Source organism: Budorcas taxicolor, chromosome 2 (genome assembly GCF_023091745.1).
Source record: "Budorcas taxicolor isolate Tak-1 chromosome 2, Takin1.1, whole genome shotgun sequence".
In the NCBI taxonomy this organism is placed as follows: domain Eukaryota; kingdom Metazoa; phylum Chordata; class Mammalia; order Artiodactyla; family Bovidae; genus Budorcas; species Budorcas taxicolor.
Genome location: NC_068911.1, coordinates 116033658 through 116052166, shown reverse-complemented (window position 1 = coordinate 116052166; position 18509 = coordinate 116033658). Strand labels below are relative to the sequence as shown.

The 18509-nt window shown below is 37.4% G+C and overlaps 1 protein-coding gene and 1 pseudogene across 2 annotated transcripts in view; both read right to left on the bottom strand.

Moving 5' to 3' along the window:
• Window positions 1-18509, bottom strand: part of PTPN4 (protein tyrosine phosphatase non-receptor type 4) — a 162147-nt gene that overhangs the window by 35353 nt on the left and 108285 nt on the right. For both annotated transcript variants that reach the window (XM_052658675.1, XM_052658683.1), the window contains exons 13-14: window positions 12056-12181; window positions 10229-10387 (exon numbers count right to left, since the gene is read on the bottom strand). In XM_052658675.1, the coding sequence (XP_052514635.1) occupies window positions 10229-10387; window positions 12056-12181 (285 nt within the window). The remainder of the gene's footprint in view (window positions 1-10228; window positions 10388-12055; window positions 12182-18509) is intronic.
• On the bottom strand, window positions 3352-4507 carry LOC128065510 (tumor susceptibility gene 101 protein-like; annotated as a pseudogene).

Below are 18509 nucleotides of genomic sequence, written 5' to 3'. Positions count from 1 at the left end.
TGAGTTTTTCACAAAGGCCAGAAGGGGGAACCAGTGGTTCAACTTGGACCCCAGAAAGCCTGTGTCCATAGAAGTCCTGGACTTGAAGGGACCCGGAAGGGGAAAACTGACCATCAGTGGGGTTTTTATTTATCTCAGAGGTAGCAGAAGATCCTTTGGGAAAATAAAAGAATTTTTATCCCACTGCCTAAGGACAGGTGAGAGAGTTGACAGCTGCTGTCTCAACCTCATGGCTGCTGCTGTGGTAATTAGGACAGATGCTAAAGGCACATCTACAGGCCTGCAAGAAGCAGAACTGTACCCTTCAGTCCTCCCTGGCTGACATCAGGACTGGCTATATGATGTGCTCTGGCCAATGAAATATGAGTAGTCTCTTCTGAAGGGAATATCTGTGTTTGTGTTTCTCTCTTCCCTCAGGCAGGAAACCAGCCATGTCCCAACAGGGGCTGCTATCAGTCTGAGCCTTAAATGACCATGACATAGAGCAGAGCCACAGGTGATCCGTGAGTATACGGAATGTAAGGAAGAAAGAACCCTTGCTGTATGTTACTGTAAGTGGGGAGAATCTGCTACCATGGCATAATTTGGCCTAAGATAACTGACACAGAGGTTACTGCCAGAGTGGCTCTTGGAGACATGCTGCTCTTGGTAGAGAAGCTATGAACTTACTGAGAGACTTGCTGCTAGACACCTGGTAGATATGGTAGTGATACTAAAACCTGCTTAGTGCCAAGGTAGTCAGCCAGGATTAACACTGAATGATCTAACTTCTCCTAAGAGAAAATATAGCTCTTCTAATCTAGTATAAATTATACTCACTAAATACACAATAATAACCACTCAGCAGTCTACGTGGAAGACTTCAGGGCTCAAAATGCTCTAAATTCTGGTAAGTCTATAAAGACCGCATCAGACAGCATATCTCCCCATTTCAGCAGAAGCTTCTCTGAGGTCTATCTTGATGGCTAGAGACTCCAGGTCCCAGATATACTAGTTTTTATTCTGCTAATTTCAACTGCCAAGAACTCAAGCCTCTAAGATCCAATACATTCAAGGGCTGGTGGTCCAAGAAAATGTCCTCACAGATTACAATAGAGATGTGTGCTTCCACCATGGCCTGCTGTAGGGGATTAGGACAGGTAACTGTAGGCAACCCTTGGCAGAGCCTCAGATATGAAATTTCTAAAAGGCAGTTGATTAAAATACTCCAACACCTCACGAAAACCAGAAGTCATTGGACTTCACATGGATTAATCAATAGGTCTCATCTCTTCTTTAGGACTAAGTATAACCATGAGGGGAAGGTGAAGAGAAGCTTTTTTTTAGTTTTGCATATGGCTGTCACACCTGGGAAGCACTTCATATTAAAACTAAAGGTCTTGGCAAGACTATAGGGTTAAGATCAGGTGGGAATGGAGTCAGAGCAACTATCTTTATCCTTGGTTCACCTGTCTAAACATAGCGCCAAGACAAACAACAGGGACAAATGTAAGCCTGATAGGCAGCACGGTGTCTAAGTGAGCCATGCCTGGTGGGCAGGGGCATCACGGTGGCAGCACTCAGTTACAAGAGGGGACAGCGCTGACACACTGACAACATGGGACATTCTGCTCATTGCTGAATCCGCATGTCCGGGGTTAGAGACTAGGGGTATACAGTCCAAAAAACTATAGACGTGATTTTTATTATGTGCTTTTGATTAGTACCTAGAGAAGGAAATGGCAACCCACTCCAGTCTTCTTGCCTGGAGAATTCCATGAACAGAGGAGCCGGGCAGGCTACAGTCCATTGGGTCGCAAACAGTCAAACACGACTAAACAACTAACACTCATTTTGATTAGAAATCATTGTCCAAGAACAGTGGCTGCAAATTCATGGCTTCTGGGCCAACTTTAGCTACAGACATTTGGCCTGTTTACTCTAAAACTGTGAGTTGACTACATTTAAAAAATTATATATCTGGATTTCCAGAATGAAAAACTTGGAAGCTCTGGGAAAAATGGACTAGCATTACAAGTTGTTAACAACTGAACAAAGCCAAGTGATAGCTGCTGCTTTTGGGTGACCATGGGCATTCCAGTCCACGTGAATCCCACCCACACTCTGGTAGGTGTCTGACTATACCTTCTCCTTTACTTATTCAGAGTCTGCAGAAAGACACAGGAAGCAAGAGAGTTTAAGTATACTGGCCTGAGTCAGGATTTGAGTCGAACTCTAAAGAAAAGGTAAGGAGAATACAGTGCAGGCTGGAAGGACTAGGCAAGATCTCAGAGAGGAAAAGACAATACAATTTTGGATTTCAGGATAGGACTATCTGTCATCTTTCATTGTTTTGTTACTTTTTTGTTAAAGTAACTTCACAGAGAGTGAGACAGGCTCTCCACAAGTCTGATTATTGCAGAGGGTTATTATAGTTGGTCTGGGGAACTTTCACTAATTATGTGCTCTCCCAGTAATCGTGGCAGCAATTACCCTTTCTGTTTTTTCAACTTCAATAACCAAACATTCACTCTCTCTTCTTTCTTTCTACCTACCTATCTTTCTACAGTGTATAAAAGTAATCAAGAATATAAATACAGACTCCTAAAATTCTTATTCTGGGCAAAAGCTATCAATTACATTTTAAAAACATACCCATATTAACTCATCTTATTTTAAGAAATAACTCCCGTGTTCATATTTAATGCAGAAGTATTACATGCAGTCAATCTATTACTTAAACAATTATCTAGGAAGATGACATTTTTTAATGCAACAAATTTTATTTAGCATAGTCAGTCCCAACATTCAGCACAAAAAAAGTTTACAGAGGATAGAAAGTGCATTAATAAAAGCCAGTCTTTACCAAAAGAAAACAGAAAACATATTATTGATTCAAAATATTTTACACTTGAATGATAAACTGTAATAATAATAATAATAATGTTATTCCAATTTATCATTCAAGTGTAAAATATTTTGAATCAATAATATGTTTTCTGTTTTCTTTTGGTAAAGACTGGCGTTTATTAATGCACTTTCTATCCTCTGTAAACTTTTTTTTGGGGGGCACCTACTGAATTAAGGTGACTTCCCTGGTGGCTCAGACGGTAAAGCGTCTGCCTGCAATGTGGGAGACATGGGTTCGATTCCTGGGTCGGGAAGGTCCCCTGGAGAAGGAAATGGCAATCCACTCCAGCACTCTTGTCTGGAAAATCCCACGGACAGAGGAGCCTGATAGGCTACACCCCATGGGGTCACAAAGAGTTGGACACGACTGAGCGACTTCCCTTCACTTCACTGATATAAGAGAAAGGAAGAGAAGAAAAGAATACTTTAGAAGAGTTCAATCTCCATCTGGTATCAGGGAAGTCAGTAGAGGTCACTGAGACCGGTAGTCTTTCTTGCTTTCTGCATTAGTGCCCTCAGCTGGAACTGTTTATGGGACAGAAGACGCACATGCTTTAGGAAGATGTCTAGGTCTATTACTCCCCGCCTCAAAGCTTCTCCCAGGTGTCTTCAATAGCATTTTCCTCTGCATACAGATTTAAGATCTGTTTGTATAGTGGGGCTGTGGGAATGACAACTTCATCAATATCATTGTTTTCAGACTGATTTTCCATTTTCTCCAGAGGAGAACTGAGTTCTTTCTCAAAAGTTCTATGTTTTTATCAACCTCAGCTACTTCTTGACCTAAACGGGTAACCATCTCTTTGAGTTTCTGGTGACCTTTCTTCAGGTCTTCCTCTATTCATTTCAAGGCACTGAATTCTGCCTGGGCACGATCCATTTCCTCCTTCATCCGCCATCTCAGTCTGTCACTGACCACTGAGATGAGAGAGGCTCAGATAGTGTCCTCGCTGATTGTGCCATCCCTACTGGGACCAAAAGTGGTCACAGGAGGCTGGGAAGGGTACTAGGAACTTGTTGTGGCAGGATACTGACCACCAGGTCGACAAGGACAGCCTGGGTAACCACTGGGATTGGGAGGGTACCCGGATGGGTATGCGGAAATCCCACTTGGCAGACCTGGCACGTAGGAAGTATTTGATGGCTCTACTGCCTGGTATGGTGGATAGGATGCTGAAATAGTAGGACGAGAGAAGACTGGAGATTCATCTCCAAACACCACAATCATGACTTGAATAAGCCCCAGTAAGTCTGACTGTGGGTGCTTCCATTCATGTAGATAAGGAAGATATATCTTACCATTAGCATCCACATGCTTTCCTGTTTTAATAGTCATTGAGCTAGTAGGCTTAATGAAACAGATAGGGGGATTATACGGATTTGTGTCCAGCAGCCACAGGCAGATTGGAATACTCTATGTATTATTTCTATAAGGCACAGGAATTGTGCCAGTAAGGTTCATTCGTTCTCTGGAACTGCCGTCATTAAAAACGTATGAATCCAATACAGGTTTGAGATCTTTGTATAAAGTAATAACGTTAACAGTTTCACATACAGTTAGGTCTCTGTATTTGTACTTGGACACCATTTTCTTGAGCTGGCTCTTCAACACCACCATGGCAGCCGCCTCGTGACTCCGGTCCCTGCAGGCAGAGGATCAGCCACTCCGGGGCCGCCCCAGGCCGCCCCACACAACCACACATGGATGAGCCAGCCGCCCCACTCCCACCCTCCCTCTAGCAACAGGAAGTCCACCTCCACCGGAAGATGACTTTCATAGGTAAACCATGTACTGTAATTTAAAATTATAATACATTTGAAATAATATCATGAAATAGGCCAGTTCTTTAAAACGCTTCTATTTCTAGGACAAAACAAAAACAAACAAAAACTGCCAAGGAAAACAGAATGAAGAGACATCACATACTCTGGAAGGACAACCAGGCAGTGTAGTGGAATGAAGCCCTACAAGGAATAACAGCTAGCATCTGAAAGAAGGGACCTATAACTTAAAGGAAGACCAGCATCTACTATCAGGTAGTTTAGGCAGGACTTGGGAAACAGGAACAAAGTAAGAAGAGGGATCAGGGTGTGGCTGGGGTCTTACAAGTAGAAGTAATCAGTTGGCTTTAACTATGGGAGCTGGGAAAAAAAACTGGTCATACAGACAGTATAGAAAATATAATCCCAAAGAGATTATTATAATTACTCATAAAAAAGAAAAATGAACAGGATAAACCCTGAAAACTGTAAAAAAAAAAAAAAAAAATGCTGCCCAAAGTTTAACCGTACCAATATACCGTTCATACATATAAAAGTTTATTCTAAGTTAAGAGTAGAAAACAAAAACCATACTCTTGGTAGACACTAATACAAACTTAACAGAAATGATGGCTCCTTTTTCATTAAAACTCTTATTTTCTAAGATACACACCAGGAGCTCTTGTCTCATTCAATTACAATCACTAGTGTCACCTGTCTTCATTAGGCATTTACCCTTGCCATACTTCTGTGAGATACAGATAAAATTCTGGTTCAAAATTCAGGCTTCTTGATATTTTGGCTAATTTATAGTAACATTTAGAGTTTTTCAAAGTAAACACCATTTCAAACTGATTACTAATTTATGCTCAAGACAATTCAAGTGTTTAGAAACTCCCCAGGATATGATTGGTGGTAGTGGTTTAGTCGCTACGTCATGCCCGACTCTTGTGATCCCATGAGCCGTAGCCTGCTGGGCCCCTCTGTCCTTGGGGTTCTCCGGGCAAGAATATTGGTGTGGACTGCCATTTCTTTCTCCATAAGATATGATTAACAGAAGAATACACTTGAAAATGTCGTATTATTTTATCACTAGGCATCTACTCCAGAACCAAGGTGCCAGACCTGAGATTTCTGGTTTCAACCAAACTTTAAGTCTCCGACCTTCGTTTCCAAATGCAAGTCCTGGAGACTTTTGCCAGAGCTGGATGGCAGGTAATCATACTTCAGTGAAACAGCCTACACCTGCACTTAGTCCTGCTCTCGCAGGTACAGCATCTCACATGGTGAATCCTCTGAGGCCCGCGGCTTAATACTCTTACATCGAACCCTCTTTCGTTCTTTTATTTCCTTGTCCTAGAGCAGTTGAGTATTTGCAGGCTAGACTGGATCAAGACTGGCATGGGAGCGGGGTTACACTGAGCCTGCAGGCAAAGTGATCAGTGCCAATAGTTCAGAGAAGCAGAGGGAAAGCAAAGCTTTGAGGACTAGTCAAAAGGAATTGAAGAGGTAGGACAAAGACACAGTGACTCATTAGACAAGACTGGAATGGGGCAGTCTAGGAGAGAATAGCTCAGGGAACTAGATTTAACATTTGATGATTATGAAATCTACAGTCTCTGGTGATTAGGAACTGAATAATAAAGTTGAGAATTTGGGGAATTCCTCATTGTGTTCAACCGAACATCCATACTTCAGACATGCAGACAGATAAAGGGTTGATAATATACTTAAAAGCTGCTGGTATATACCCTCCCCCAATTAAATGAAAGATGTATTTGTATTTATTATAATTAACATATACTAAGCACATTTTCCTCTGCTGAACTACTAATAAGCATCTCATTAAATGTTCACAGCAGTCCTATGAGATAGATATGATCGTCCTGCTTTTACAGACAAGGAAATCAAGGCTTACAGAGATAAAATAACTCACCCAAGGTCACATAATTAGAAGTGGTGGAACCAAGTTTTAAACCCAGTCTGAATCCAGAGCTTGTGCTCTTAACACTAAGTTATAGTTGCACCTCACAGAAAACAACTGCAAAAAGCAGGAGGAAACTTATTTTAAATCAGGGGTTTCTTTTAACCTGTAGCACGCACACATGGTACACAAACTTTATGGGCTTCCCAGGTGGCGCTAGCGGTAAAGAATCCGCCTGCCAGAGACCAAGGTTCGATCCCTGGATTGGGAAGATCCCCTAGAGAAGGCCATGGCAACCCACTCCAGTATTCTTGTCTGGAGAACCCATGGACACAGAAGCCTGAGTCTTACAGTCCATGAAGCCACAAAGAGTTGGATATGACTGAAGCAACTTAGCATGCATGCAAACCTGTAGCAGTGGACTCTTTTCTTCAAATGAAATGCTGCTCAGAAGCCAGTTTTTAAGATAGACAAAAACTAAGACACACACCAGGAGCTCTTGTCTCATTCAATTACAATCACTAGTGTCACCTGTCTTCATTAAGCAACCCTCCTATCTACTAGTATCTGAGGCTTCAACAGACCTTATCAGAGCAAATGCTGAACATGACTATTTTCTTTCATTCCATTCTGCTTTTAATGGTAGTATCTTAAATTCTACCAGAAACTGTTTGTCTTTAAAATGAACAGAATACAAGATCAGGGCTCTAACCACATCCATATTTACTTTAATTGATAATATATTCCTAATGGAAAGGTTTTTGATATATCTGAAACCAATAACTTGCCTAAAATGATCCAAAGTGGGGGCTGGATGGGAAAAAGGACTTGAAACACATACTGTTCAAATTTTATCCACATAAAAAATTTATGGACAAATTACTACCCGTCTTACCTTTTGGATGTTAAGAAAAAAGGAGAGCCAGGAATGCAATTCTACAAGTGTTTCAATGCCCAACTTTCAATAATATGCTTATCTTAAACTTGGACATTTTGGAAAATGTTATGTGAAGGGCAAAAAATGAAAATATTATACTTAAGTGCACTTTGCTGTTACAGGCATATTTTAACACAGCAGCAAAAGAGTTGTTAAAATTGTCAATCAAGCCAAGTGGGTAAAAACTTTCCTGACTTATTTCAGTCCAGTCAGTTTTAAATTTCCTCATGAATGCTTCACCAACATCAGTGATTTCATTTGCTTACTCTGCAGTCAAAACAGTTCTCTATTACAGCCTTTAGCAATCTGTATCATAATAAAAATAAAATTTATCCATCTCCCATTCACATGCTCTGCCAATTATTTTTTAGAAATAATCAAACTTCCCTGTTACTTATCGGTATTGTGGTGTGAATTTATTTTTTTAAAAATCTGTTAGGTATTTTAAAAGTAATTTACAGCTAATGATTATCTTAGAAAAATTACAAACTAAAAATAGTCTGATTTTCTGTGGAACATTTAATGAAAGGAAGGAAATGGTAGGATGTAGTTTCAATCACCCCTGTCTTTAAATGGTAACTTTATTCTAAGCAATAAAACAGCCTCCTATTTGTTTCTATAATAAACACACCTGTGAGTTAATAGCATTTTCTCCTGTGAAGCGGGCAAGCTCACCCAGTGACCCAAGTCAAGACTCACCTTAATTCCCATGGACTCATTCAAAAACCAGGCAACTGGTGAGCTAGCTCAACATCTACTTCCATGCACTACTCTGAGATGCTCTGTGCTTAATCCAGCATATTGCTGGAACTCTTTTCACATGTGACCAAGGTAAAACTAAAATCTATGGAGTCCAAGTTGAAAAATATTTGCTCTAAATGGGAAAAAAAAAAAATCAACAAAGCCTTGCCCAGGAAGTTCTACAAAGTTCTACAGACTGGCTCAGGTAAGAAAATCTGAGTTTTAGTTCTGTAATTTGGAACAAATGCTGTAAGTGTGGCTTTTTCTCTTCTATAAAGTGGGGTTATATATCTTTTCTATTTTATTGAGTTCTCTGAGTAGAACAGTGAGATAATTTATGAAAAAAAACTGATTGTAAGCTACTAATATTAGTTACTATTATTAGTTTACCATTATGCTTGTCTTTTCAGAACTCTCTCATTAAATTGGCTGAATTTCAGATGCAGTGTTATAGATTCAAACTGAATACAAACATATAGGCTTCATAAAATACACATCCAAAGAGAAAGCCTGAAACATCCGAAATTCTTGTGGACTGGGCAGGGGAAGCAAACACTCTGCATGGTTCCAGTCTATGCCAAACCTGCTTTTCCATTTCAGGTTAGGAAAAGACAACAAAGGTATTCTGAAGAGGGTAAGTGATTTGGGGGATTTGTGATTCTATACAATTCACAAAAGGAAATACTCAACTGTATGTGTATGCAGATGTGTATGTGTGTCCATGAAAGCAGCCCTTCAAAAACCAGACTGAGACCATGTGGTCAGGCCCCAGGAGTGACACTGATCTGTCTATAATGAGATGGGCTTTGTCATTCCTCTATGTGGTCAGCTTTCATGTGCTAAAAGCATGTCATTCTAAAATTTAATCAGTTGGCATTTCAATCACATCCTTAATGACTGTACACTTCTTAAAGTTTCAGAAGTAGAAAATACCTGCTTATTATTTATAATCAAACAAAAAGGTTAGTTATAATTTTTAAAGTGATAAAACATTATAAATTTCCACCAATCTTAACTCTCGTCCATTCACAGTGCACATAGGGCACATTCCATGGTGTGCAGTGTGTATCTTTCTATTCCTCCATCCTTTATAAAGTACATACTCGGTCAAAATCTTTCATGAAGCTCCACATTAGCCAGACTAACCACCCAGTGGTCTTGACAGCTTGGCCACCTTCCCCGCTGGCCACACACTGAGGACAGCAGTGGCTCCTCTGGACCAGGCAGGCTTTCCTGGAGAACAACACTCCACCTGCTCTCCATCTTTCCATCATTTAGACCCACCCTTTCTTCAACCCTGATTACTTTCATTATATTTTAAACCTCTTTTTCCTTCTCAACAATTAACAGATCTTATCTATTATCTTATACAGTATCTTCTTCCTAATTTGTACACTGTATTTTTACTTCCACATGAATTAACTGCATTATATGAACCAATAAATCAGGAAACTGCCTATTAATATGAGGTAAGCATGTTGGCATTAAACTGACATACTGAGTTATGAAGTTTAATTTACGCAGTTTGTAATGAGATAGAAATGAATTTTAGAAATGGTACATGCATGCTTTCTAGAACTTATTGTCAGTGTCATCTTTTCCCTTGCTACTTAATTTCCCCCAATACTGCCTATTTATTCTTATGGCTCCCTTCCTGAAAAATATTAAGGAAAGTCTACCTTTCATCACCTTACTGCCAGACCACAGTGATACATTAAACTACAGAAATATGTAATAGTATGAACTAAAGTTCAAGTATACACAGAGTCAAAAATAATAACAACAGTGATTCTGTGAAGTGAGGGGCCACCAAGACCTTCAGGAACATATAAGCACATTTACAAATATATGACTTTTTAAAACATTGTACAAATAAAATCTTGTATCAAATACCATAATTTCCCAGATTATTTCAAATGAAATAATTTGGGGCATTATTATTTATAAGAAGGAAGCTAAATGAAAAAAAGCCTTACGGTGATGATTCCAAAACAATGCTATTAGCTTGTGTGGAGGATGGAGAGTGATGATTCCCAAAGGCCTCACTTGGGGAAGTGTGGACCATGTGGCCCACCAGATGACCCACCGAAGATGGCCGCAACCGGGTTCCCTCTTGGGTGAATGCAGAATTTCGACTATGAGAAGAGGAAGAGAAACTGAGTGAAAATGTGCTTTACCTCAGTATTTTCAAGTTTCTTAATTATATGATTGCATTAGAAAGTGGGTGTGTGTTTTTAAGACTAACCACATTTTACTAAGCTGAGTCTCTGACAAAGACAGTATGGGGTAAACAGAAAGAACACAGCAAGTCAAAGATCTGAGCTAAAGTTAGCAATCTGCCATGGGGATTTTATCTATTTCAATCATCTGTTATCTCTACCAACCTTAATGTTTCTGGGTTTTAGTCACTACAGATTTGCATCTTAAGCAGCATTTACAAAATAAAAGGAATAAATAATTCAGAAATATCTTTTCATATTTGGTCTGTACTCTTTTTTAATCCTTTAATAAATTCTTTCATTTATAAATGGGGCTTTCTATAATTTCTAAGAATAGAGATACTGAACACAGTATTTCCATCCTCATAAGAGACGTAGTCACTTTAAAATTTATGGAAAAAAAATTTTTTTTCAGATCATACCTAAAATTGTTTTATTACCAGAAATTTTGACCAGAGTTAGTGACAATTAATTAATTCAATTGTCTGGTTTAAATTTCTTGTGTTTTCTACAATTTTCTGTAATTGTTTAGAGGGATACTGGAAACAAGAAAGGCTGGCTGGAAAAGAGACCAGGTTCGGGATCTTCTTCAAGCAAGTTGAATTCAAGCCTTTGAATTTATACACAGTCTATTATAAGAAAGATAACTTAGCAAGATACTGAGAAACTTTGAGTCTATTTTGTTTCTAGTAGTAAGGAAGACAACATGCTATGAAAAAAACTGTTTATGACCATACTTTACATCTAACACAGTAGAAATTTATTCTTAAACTGACACTCATTAGCAAAACAACTTTTAGGATTTAGTGCACATTTACTGAACATTAATGTGCATAAAATAAGTCCAAAGGAACTTCTTTAAATATTACATTCCATGCCAAACTTCAAATATTTTTTGGGTTAACGGTCAAATTCAACTGACACTCAACAGTCAACTGACACTCATATTGTTATCATTATCTTAACCACATACATATAATACAACACATCTGTTAACTCTACAAAATTAAGATAACATCTTTGGCCAGAACATGTGTATTATTATTACTCCCTACACCCAAGCATCCAGCTTTTGTGAGAAATGCTAGGATGAAACATATTCACAGAAATTGCTGAATATCTGTGCTCCTCAGCAGAGCTATGGCTGCGCCTGTGGGAACTGAGGCTGGAGACCACTGTTTCCTAGAACACAGTCACAACCCAAGAGCAGGGTGGGAGCTTAAGTAAGAAAATCACAGCACCTAGCATATTCAAGTAATGTGGTCCCCTAGAAACTGTGTTGGAGACACACAAGCAAAAGGATTATACCATCAACAACCATACCCCCAGATTTTAAGTCTACTAAGAGATCTTCATTTATTGGTCAGTAGCCTGACTATGAAGGTCAGCTTTGTAGTTAAGCGAGCATTTTTATTTTCTGCTCTGCTTACACTGGGAGTTCCAAGATAAGAAAAATAATGCCCTGGAGCAATGACAATCATGCCTGAATGAACTATTTAAACTTTACATATTATGATGTTCAGCCCCTAGAAACATACAGCCAAAAATTTAGAACCTAGCAAAACGTACTCCTGATGTACTTACTGGTTAGGCGTTCCTGGTGGAGATCGTGATGGAAGGCTCTGTGTTTCTAACCTGTCATCAGATAGTGAATTCCTGCTGACTACTTCCCAATCCATTAATTTCCGTGCCAAGGGCTTACTTGGGGATCTGGAGTAACAATTTAAATAATATGTAAAAAATTTATTTTTAAACCCCAAACTATGTACTAAACTTTAGAAATCATCTTAATAGATCACAGTCTAGATGAGTAAACATAATGCTTTTACTTGTAAGAAATCAATTCATCTGGAGGCTATTTACCAAACAATTTCTTAAGACAGTAAATCTGCTTTATATGAAGAGAGAAGGCTAAGAAAAAGAAGGAAAGAGAATAAGGAAGTAGGAGACAAAAGAAACAAAGCAAGGACGGTAAAGAAAAAAACAATGGAACAGCTGGTTAGCAAGTTTTCCCAGATACTATCAGTATTATAGGCACTGTCTGTCTCTTTTCCACAGTTTCTGTGACTCTTGGGATGCTTTAATTCCTAACGTATCATTTCCTGGGTGTCCTTAAACTGAAACCCTGATCCTCTGACTCAATGAGGACAGCACAAAAACTGTGTATATTTTATTTAAATTTTCCCCTTTTAAATACAGTAGGCCAGTGGATTTTTTTCTTCTTTAGGAAACATTTAGAAAGTTAACTATTTTGTCTCATGGTGGGGCACAGCATATGTTTTCTTAACTTTATATGGTCAGTTACTATAGTGATAAAGAGACTAAGTGATCTTTGGAGAGAACAAAAACCCTTAGAATTTTAGGTAAATTAACAAGTGAAGTCATTTGTTATACAAATTCAAAAAGTGGTCAAAGTTTATGAAACATATATGATATCTGTTTAAATGCTTAGCTTTTTGACATGCAGAAAGTCATATGAAGATTAATGTAATGAATTAAGTAAATTACATAAAAACACATACTATACCATCTTCTAAACTCAGGTAGTTTTATATTTCAGTAGTAAATTCACTGATGCACACAGACCAGATTTAAAAACCATGGTAATACTGAACAAGAGTACCCAAGAAAATTTACGTAATACATAGTAGAAAACATTAAAATAATGACTGGGGACCATCAATCCTAGCTTTGACCTTCCTTTAGACAAACCACTTAGGCTTCTACATCTAAATACCTAAATTTACTTGTAAAATATATGCTCCTAAGGTCATTCCCTACCTTCTGAAACGACCTATGAGCATGTAAATTTGCAGTGCAATGTTTTAGTTTATTAATTTTACTAAATCACAAAGAACTTTACTTCTGAATTCAAACCACACAAATGCTCTATCATTTCATGTACTCATAGCCAAAATATTTTTACATTGGACAATGACATTGCTTTTTTTTTTTTATTGAAATATAGTTGACTGACATCTCCTTAAGAACACTAAAAGTTTTCTAAAAGAGAAGTAATGTTATCAATCAAAAAAAAAAATCATTGACTCAGATTTCACTTTTAATAAGTGAATTTGAAGTAATTTAAACATAAACACTTGCCACTATCACGAGTTTAAATTACAGGATTTTCTGATTTGAAAATAACTCGGTATACTATTTAGTCTGCCTCATCATTCACAAAAAAGTAAATAATCTCCTGTATTACATTTTTTTTAAACTGAAATAAAGATTATTAGAATAAATAGTATTTATACCTTTTCTATTAACGCTAATTCTTACTGTAATAGATTACTCACATATTAGATTATTAAATGTAAACTGTTTAAGTGAGTTCACTAACCACAATCAGAGATCACCTATTTTCATTTTCTAAAGGAGGGAAAGAGTTATTTGAAGGAGGAAAAAAAAATCTAGTTATACTCACCTAATGTAAAGCATCAGCACACTTTACTGTTGTTAATAAACTAAACATGGATGGAAATGCTTTGCATTTAAAACTAAATTTCAAGGTATTTTATTTTATTAACAGTTTTAACCTCAGAGACCCACCCACTCAAGCTTGCTGTCTGTTTCCTGTTCAGTGTGGAAATTTCAGAGAAAAAAATACCACACTTCATCAGTGTTTGCAATGTGGTAAATTTATTTTCTGACCATGGCACCTTATTTTTCTGTTGCATGGGAACATTTTTTTGTTTTTTCCTTAGGTATTATGTGACAATTTAAAAAGTCTGGAAGCAATTCAAAGAACTGATGTATCAGAAAAATAAATTAATATTTATTATTGCTGAAAAAGCAACATTACATAAAAAGTTTAAGGAGAAACCTTTTCTATCTATTTATACTGCCAACTGAAATCCCAAGGAGTGAGCAAGGGTTCTAGAAATCTCTAATACTCTAACAGAATAATTAAATAATTGCTAAAAACCTCCAGGGTATTGAGATATATATGCACCAGATTACCACAATACCAGAAAAGCTTAGTCTTTCAGAGCTAGTAAGATCATTAAAACAGTACTAATAAAAACCCCATCCTAGTGACGACTTATTATTTCAAAGAGGATTCATACAATTTCAGCAACAAAAGAAACATGACACTTCTTTGGGGCCCATCATATTGGAATTTTAGCTCTGTCAGTCACTAAATACTACGTATTTGTTTTATAAGATAACCAATTAAAACAATTTCACACTTTAATGATGTATATATAAAACAAAGAACTATCTGACCAGTGATCATACTACTAACTGACATAAGTCAGACAGAGAAAGGCAAGTATCATACAATACCCCGTATCACATGGAATCTTTAAAAAATGATACAAATGAACTCATTTACAAAACAGAAACAGACTCAAAGACTTACAGAACAAACATGGTTATCAATGGGGAAAGCTGAGGGGCAGGGATAGATTGGGAGTTTGGGACTGATATGTACACACTGCTATATTTAAATAGACAACCAACAATAACCTCACATATGCAGATGATACCATCCTTATGGCAGAAACTGAAGAGGAACTAAAAAGCCTCTTGATGAAAGTTAAAGAAGAGAGTGAAAAAGTTGGCTTAAAGCTCAACATTCAGAAAACTAAGATCATGGCATCTGGTCCCATCACTTCATGGGAAATAGATGGGGAAACAGTGGAAACAGTGTCGGACTTTATTTTTGGGGGCTCCAAAATCACTGCAGATGGTGATTGCAGCCATAAAATTAAAAGACGCTTACTCCCTGGAAGAAAAGTTATGACCAACCTAGATAGCATATTCAAAGTAGAGATATTACTTTGCCAACAAAGGTCTATCTAGTCAAGGCTATGGTTTTTCCTGTGGTCATGTATGGATGTGAGAGTTGGACTGTGAAGAAGGCTGAGTGCCGAAGAATTGATGCTTATGAACTGTGGTGTTGGAGAAGACTCTTGAGAGTCCCTTGGACTGCAAGGAGATCCAACCAGTCCATCCTAAAGGAGATCAGTCTTGGGTGTTCACTGGAAGGACTGATGCTAAAGCTGAAGCTCCAATACTTTGGCCACCTCATGAGAAGAGTTGACTCATTGGAAAAGACCCTGATGCTGGGAGGGATTGGGGGCAGGAGAAGAAGGGGATGACACAAGATGAGATGGCTGGATGGCATCACCAACTCGATGGACAAGAGTTTGAGTGAACTCTGGGTGTTGGTGATGGACAGGGAGGCCTGGCGTGCTGTGATTCATGGGCTCGCAAAGAGTCAGATACGACTGAGCGACTGAACTGGACTGAACTGAACTGAACTGAAAGGCTTACTATAGCACAAGGAGTTCTGTTCAACATTCTGTAATAACCAAAATGGAAAAAGAATTAATACTTGTATATGTGTAACCGAATCACTTTGCTGTCCACCTGAAACTAACACAATATTGTTAATCAACTATACTCCAATATAAAATAAAAAATTTTTTAATATTTAAATAAAATTGAAAAAATAAAATGTATTGGGAACCACTCTGGGAAAAAAAGAACTAAGATGCAGGTGTAACTATCTGCATTATTTCTCAAAATCTGATATGCTCAAAATATTAAAGCTTTCAGTTCAGTTCAGTCAGTTCAGTTCAGTTCCTTTATTTGTATGTGTTAAAGGTCTTGCATGTGATATTAATATTAACATATAATACATCTATGATTTGGTATTCATAGTAGAATATCATATTACAATAGAACCAGTTTTGAAATCATGTTCAGTGTTTTTATAAATATCAAGCAGCAAAATAGTTAAGCTTCTTGTTAGGAAAAGAATTAAAAAAATATAAGTATTTTGTTATGGTGCAGTTTTAACAGAGAAGAATCAGGAAAGTATTTATTTTGATTTTAACAAGTCTGAAAGGAGTGTTGCAAAAAAGTTATACTACTAAGAACTAGAATAAACACATATACTCTAAGTTAAAGCAGAATTGATAGGAAGTAAATTATTTCTTTCTCAAGAGCAATTTCATGGAAAATTATTTCAAATTAACATTTTGCTGTTCATTTTACCTTTATACAGGTCCTTAGAATTTTCTAACTGGAAACAAGGATCTACGACTGTAGAAAGGAGGAATTTGAATAATTTCAGTAGGCATATCTATTAGGGTAGACAACTTAAGTGTTTTTACTCTTTTTTTCCCTCCTTTCTGAATAACCAAAACACTAACATGACACTAAGATTTGTATTTAATAGAGATATAGACAATATTTCCATCAATAAATCTAAAAATAAAGCCAAAATAAACCAATTTCAAAACTTCTTTGAACAAATGCCAAAATGAATTATATCATTCCAATTCAAGTTAAACTCATCACAGCAAAATGCTATAGCCCTGACCAGCTAAATCTTTCCTGTATCAAGGCATTTTTCACCAACAATTTTCCAATTGGGTAGATTATTCATAGACAAATCAGGATGAAGGTAAATCAGGAAAGAAGAAAAAAAATTAAGTAAATTTTATTATTCAAACACACAAAAATCACATTTTAATGATTTTGTTTCAAATGCCTTACTCAAAGGTACTTGTAATATTATTTATTATTTATTTTTACAAGCATTCCAGGAATAGTGCTGGCTCAGCCTCAGATTAAGTAATGACCCTTGACTCTGCAGGCAGATAAGTGGCAGAACAAAGGGAAGAATCTTAAGAGTTAAAGCTACACATTAGGCTAAAAGGACTTAGCTGTTAAGATTTACTGACATAAATGACTGCAGATTTTTCAACACTGAAGAAAATTCCTATGATATGCTGACAGAAAAACAAGCAAGAAAAAGCATGAAACAATTTTTGAAACAAATACAGATATACATAGAAACATCTCGGTGAGCATATATATGGTAAAATTTTGAATAGTACACATTGTTTTGGGGTCAAATTTTTTCTTTACATTATTTGACATTGTTGGAACTTAAAAAAAAAGTGAACTATCATTTATATGAGTAGAAAAAAATAAAGCAATTTATACTTTTAGAGGAAAGAAAAAAGAAACAAAAACTTTTTACTCTAGAAACACAAAACAGAGAGGTCTTTCGGATAAAGACTAAGAAGAAAATTAAAGTCAAAAACAAAATTGCCTAATTCTCATTTATTAAAACTCTCAGGCCTCCACTGGCAGCAGACTCTCAGCACGGGAACTCTTTAAAGAGCTGTGGCTACTACGGTGAGTAAGACGGAGGAACTGCCATCCTCCTAGAGTTGACATCCTAGTGCAGGAGACAGACAATAAATAGGATCATCGTTCACATCTGTGGCAGGGAAGGAATCAAACAGTCACTTGTCTGATGCAGAACAGCAAAAACTACTGCAAAGACGTTAAAAGTGTGGTTAGAACCTAGGATACCTGGTTAGAATCTCATCTGCATCCCTCACTATCTACATAACTATCTCAGGTATGTTATTCAAACTTACTCAGTTTTCTCATTTGTATTAGATTTACTACAGTAATTCACTGAGTATGGAAACTGTGAGTTAACATACAAAAACTGACTGGCACAGATAAGTACAAAATAAGTATGAGCCATTATGAGATTACCTGATCACTCTCTTTCCATTCACACCCCATACAGTGATCCTACCCCAGCAGCCAGGATAATCTTCCACCCTCCCCTTTATTTTTATTTTGAACATTTCAAACATAAACAAAGTAGAAAGAAAAGTTTGATAAACTCCATGTACTCAGGACCCAGGTTTAGCCATCAACATCACGAGAATCTTGTTTTGCCTTTCCCACCAATTTTTCTGAAGCAAATCCTAGAAACCATATGATATTTGGAAATATTTCAGTTTATCACTCCAAAGCATGAGAATGCTACCATATTTTTTAAAAATGTAAGTCAGTTTACATCCCTCCCAGGCTCTCAGTCCTCGTGGCTCCTACTTACACTCCTAAGTGCTTACCATTCCCAGCACAGGGCCACAGAGACTCCAGCTGCCGCCAGCCACTCTATTTCCTTGACTATGGCCTTGCACACTCTGGCCCATTATGGGCTCCAGCTTCACGGCCTTCCCTGCCACAGTCCTTTACCTACTGTAGGTCT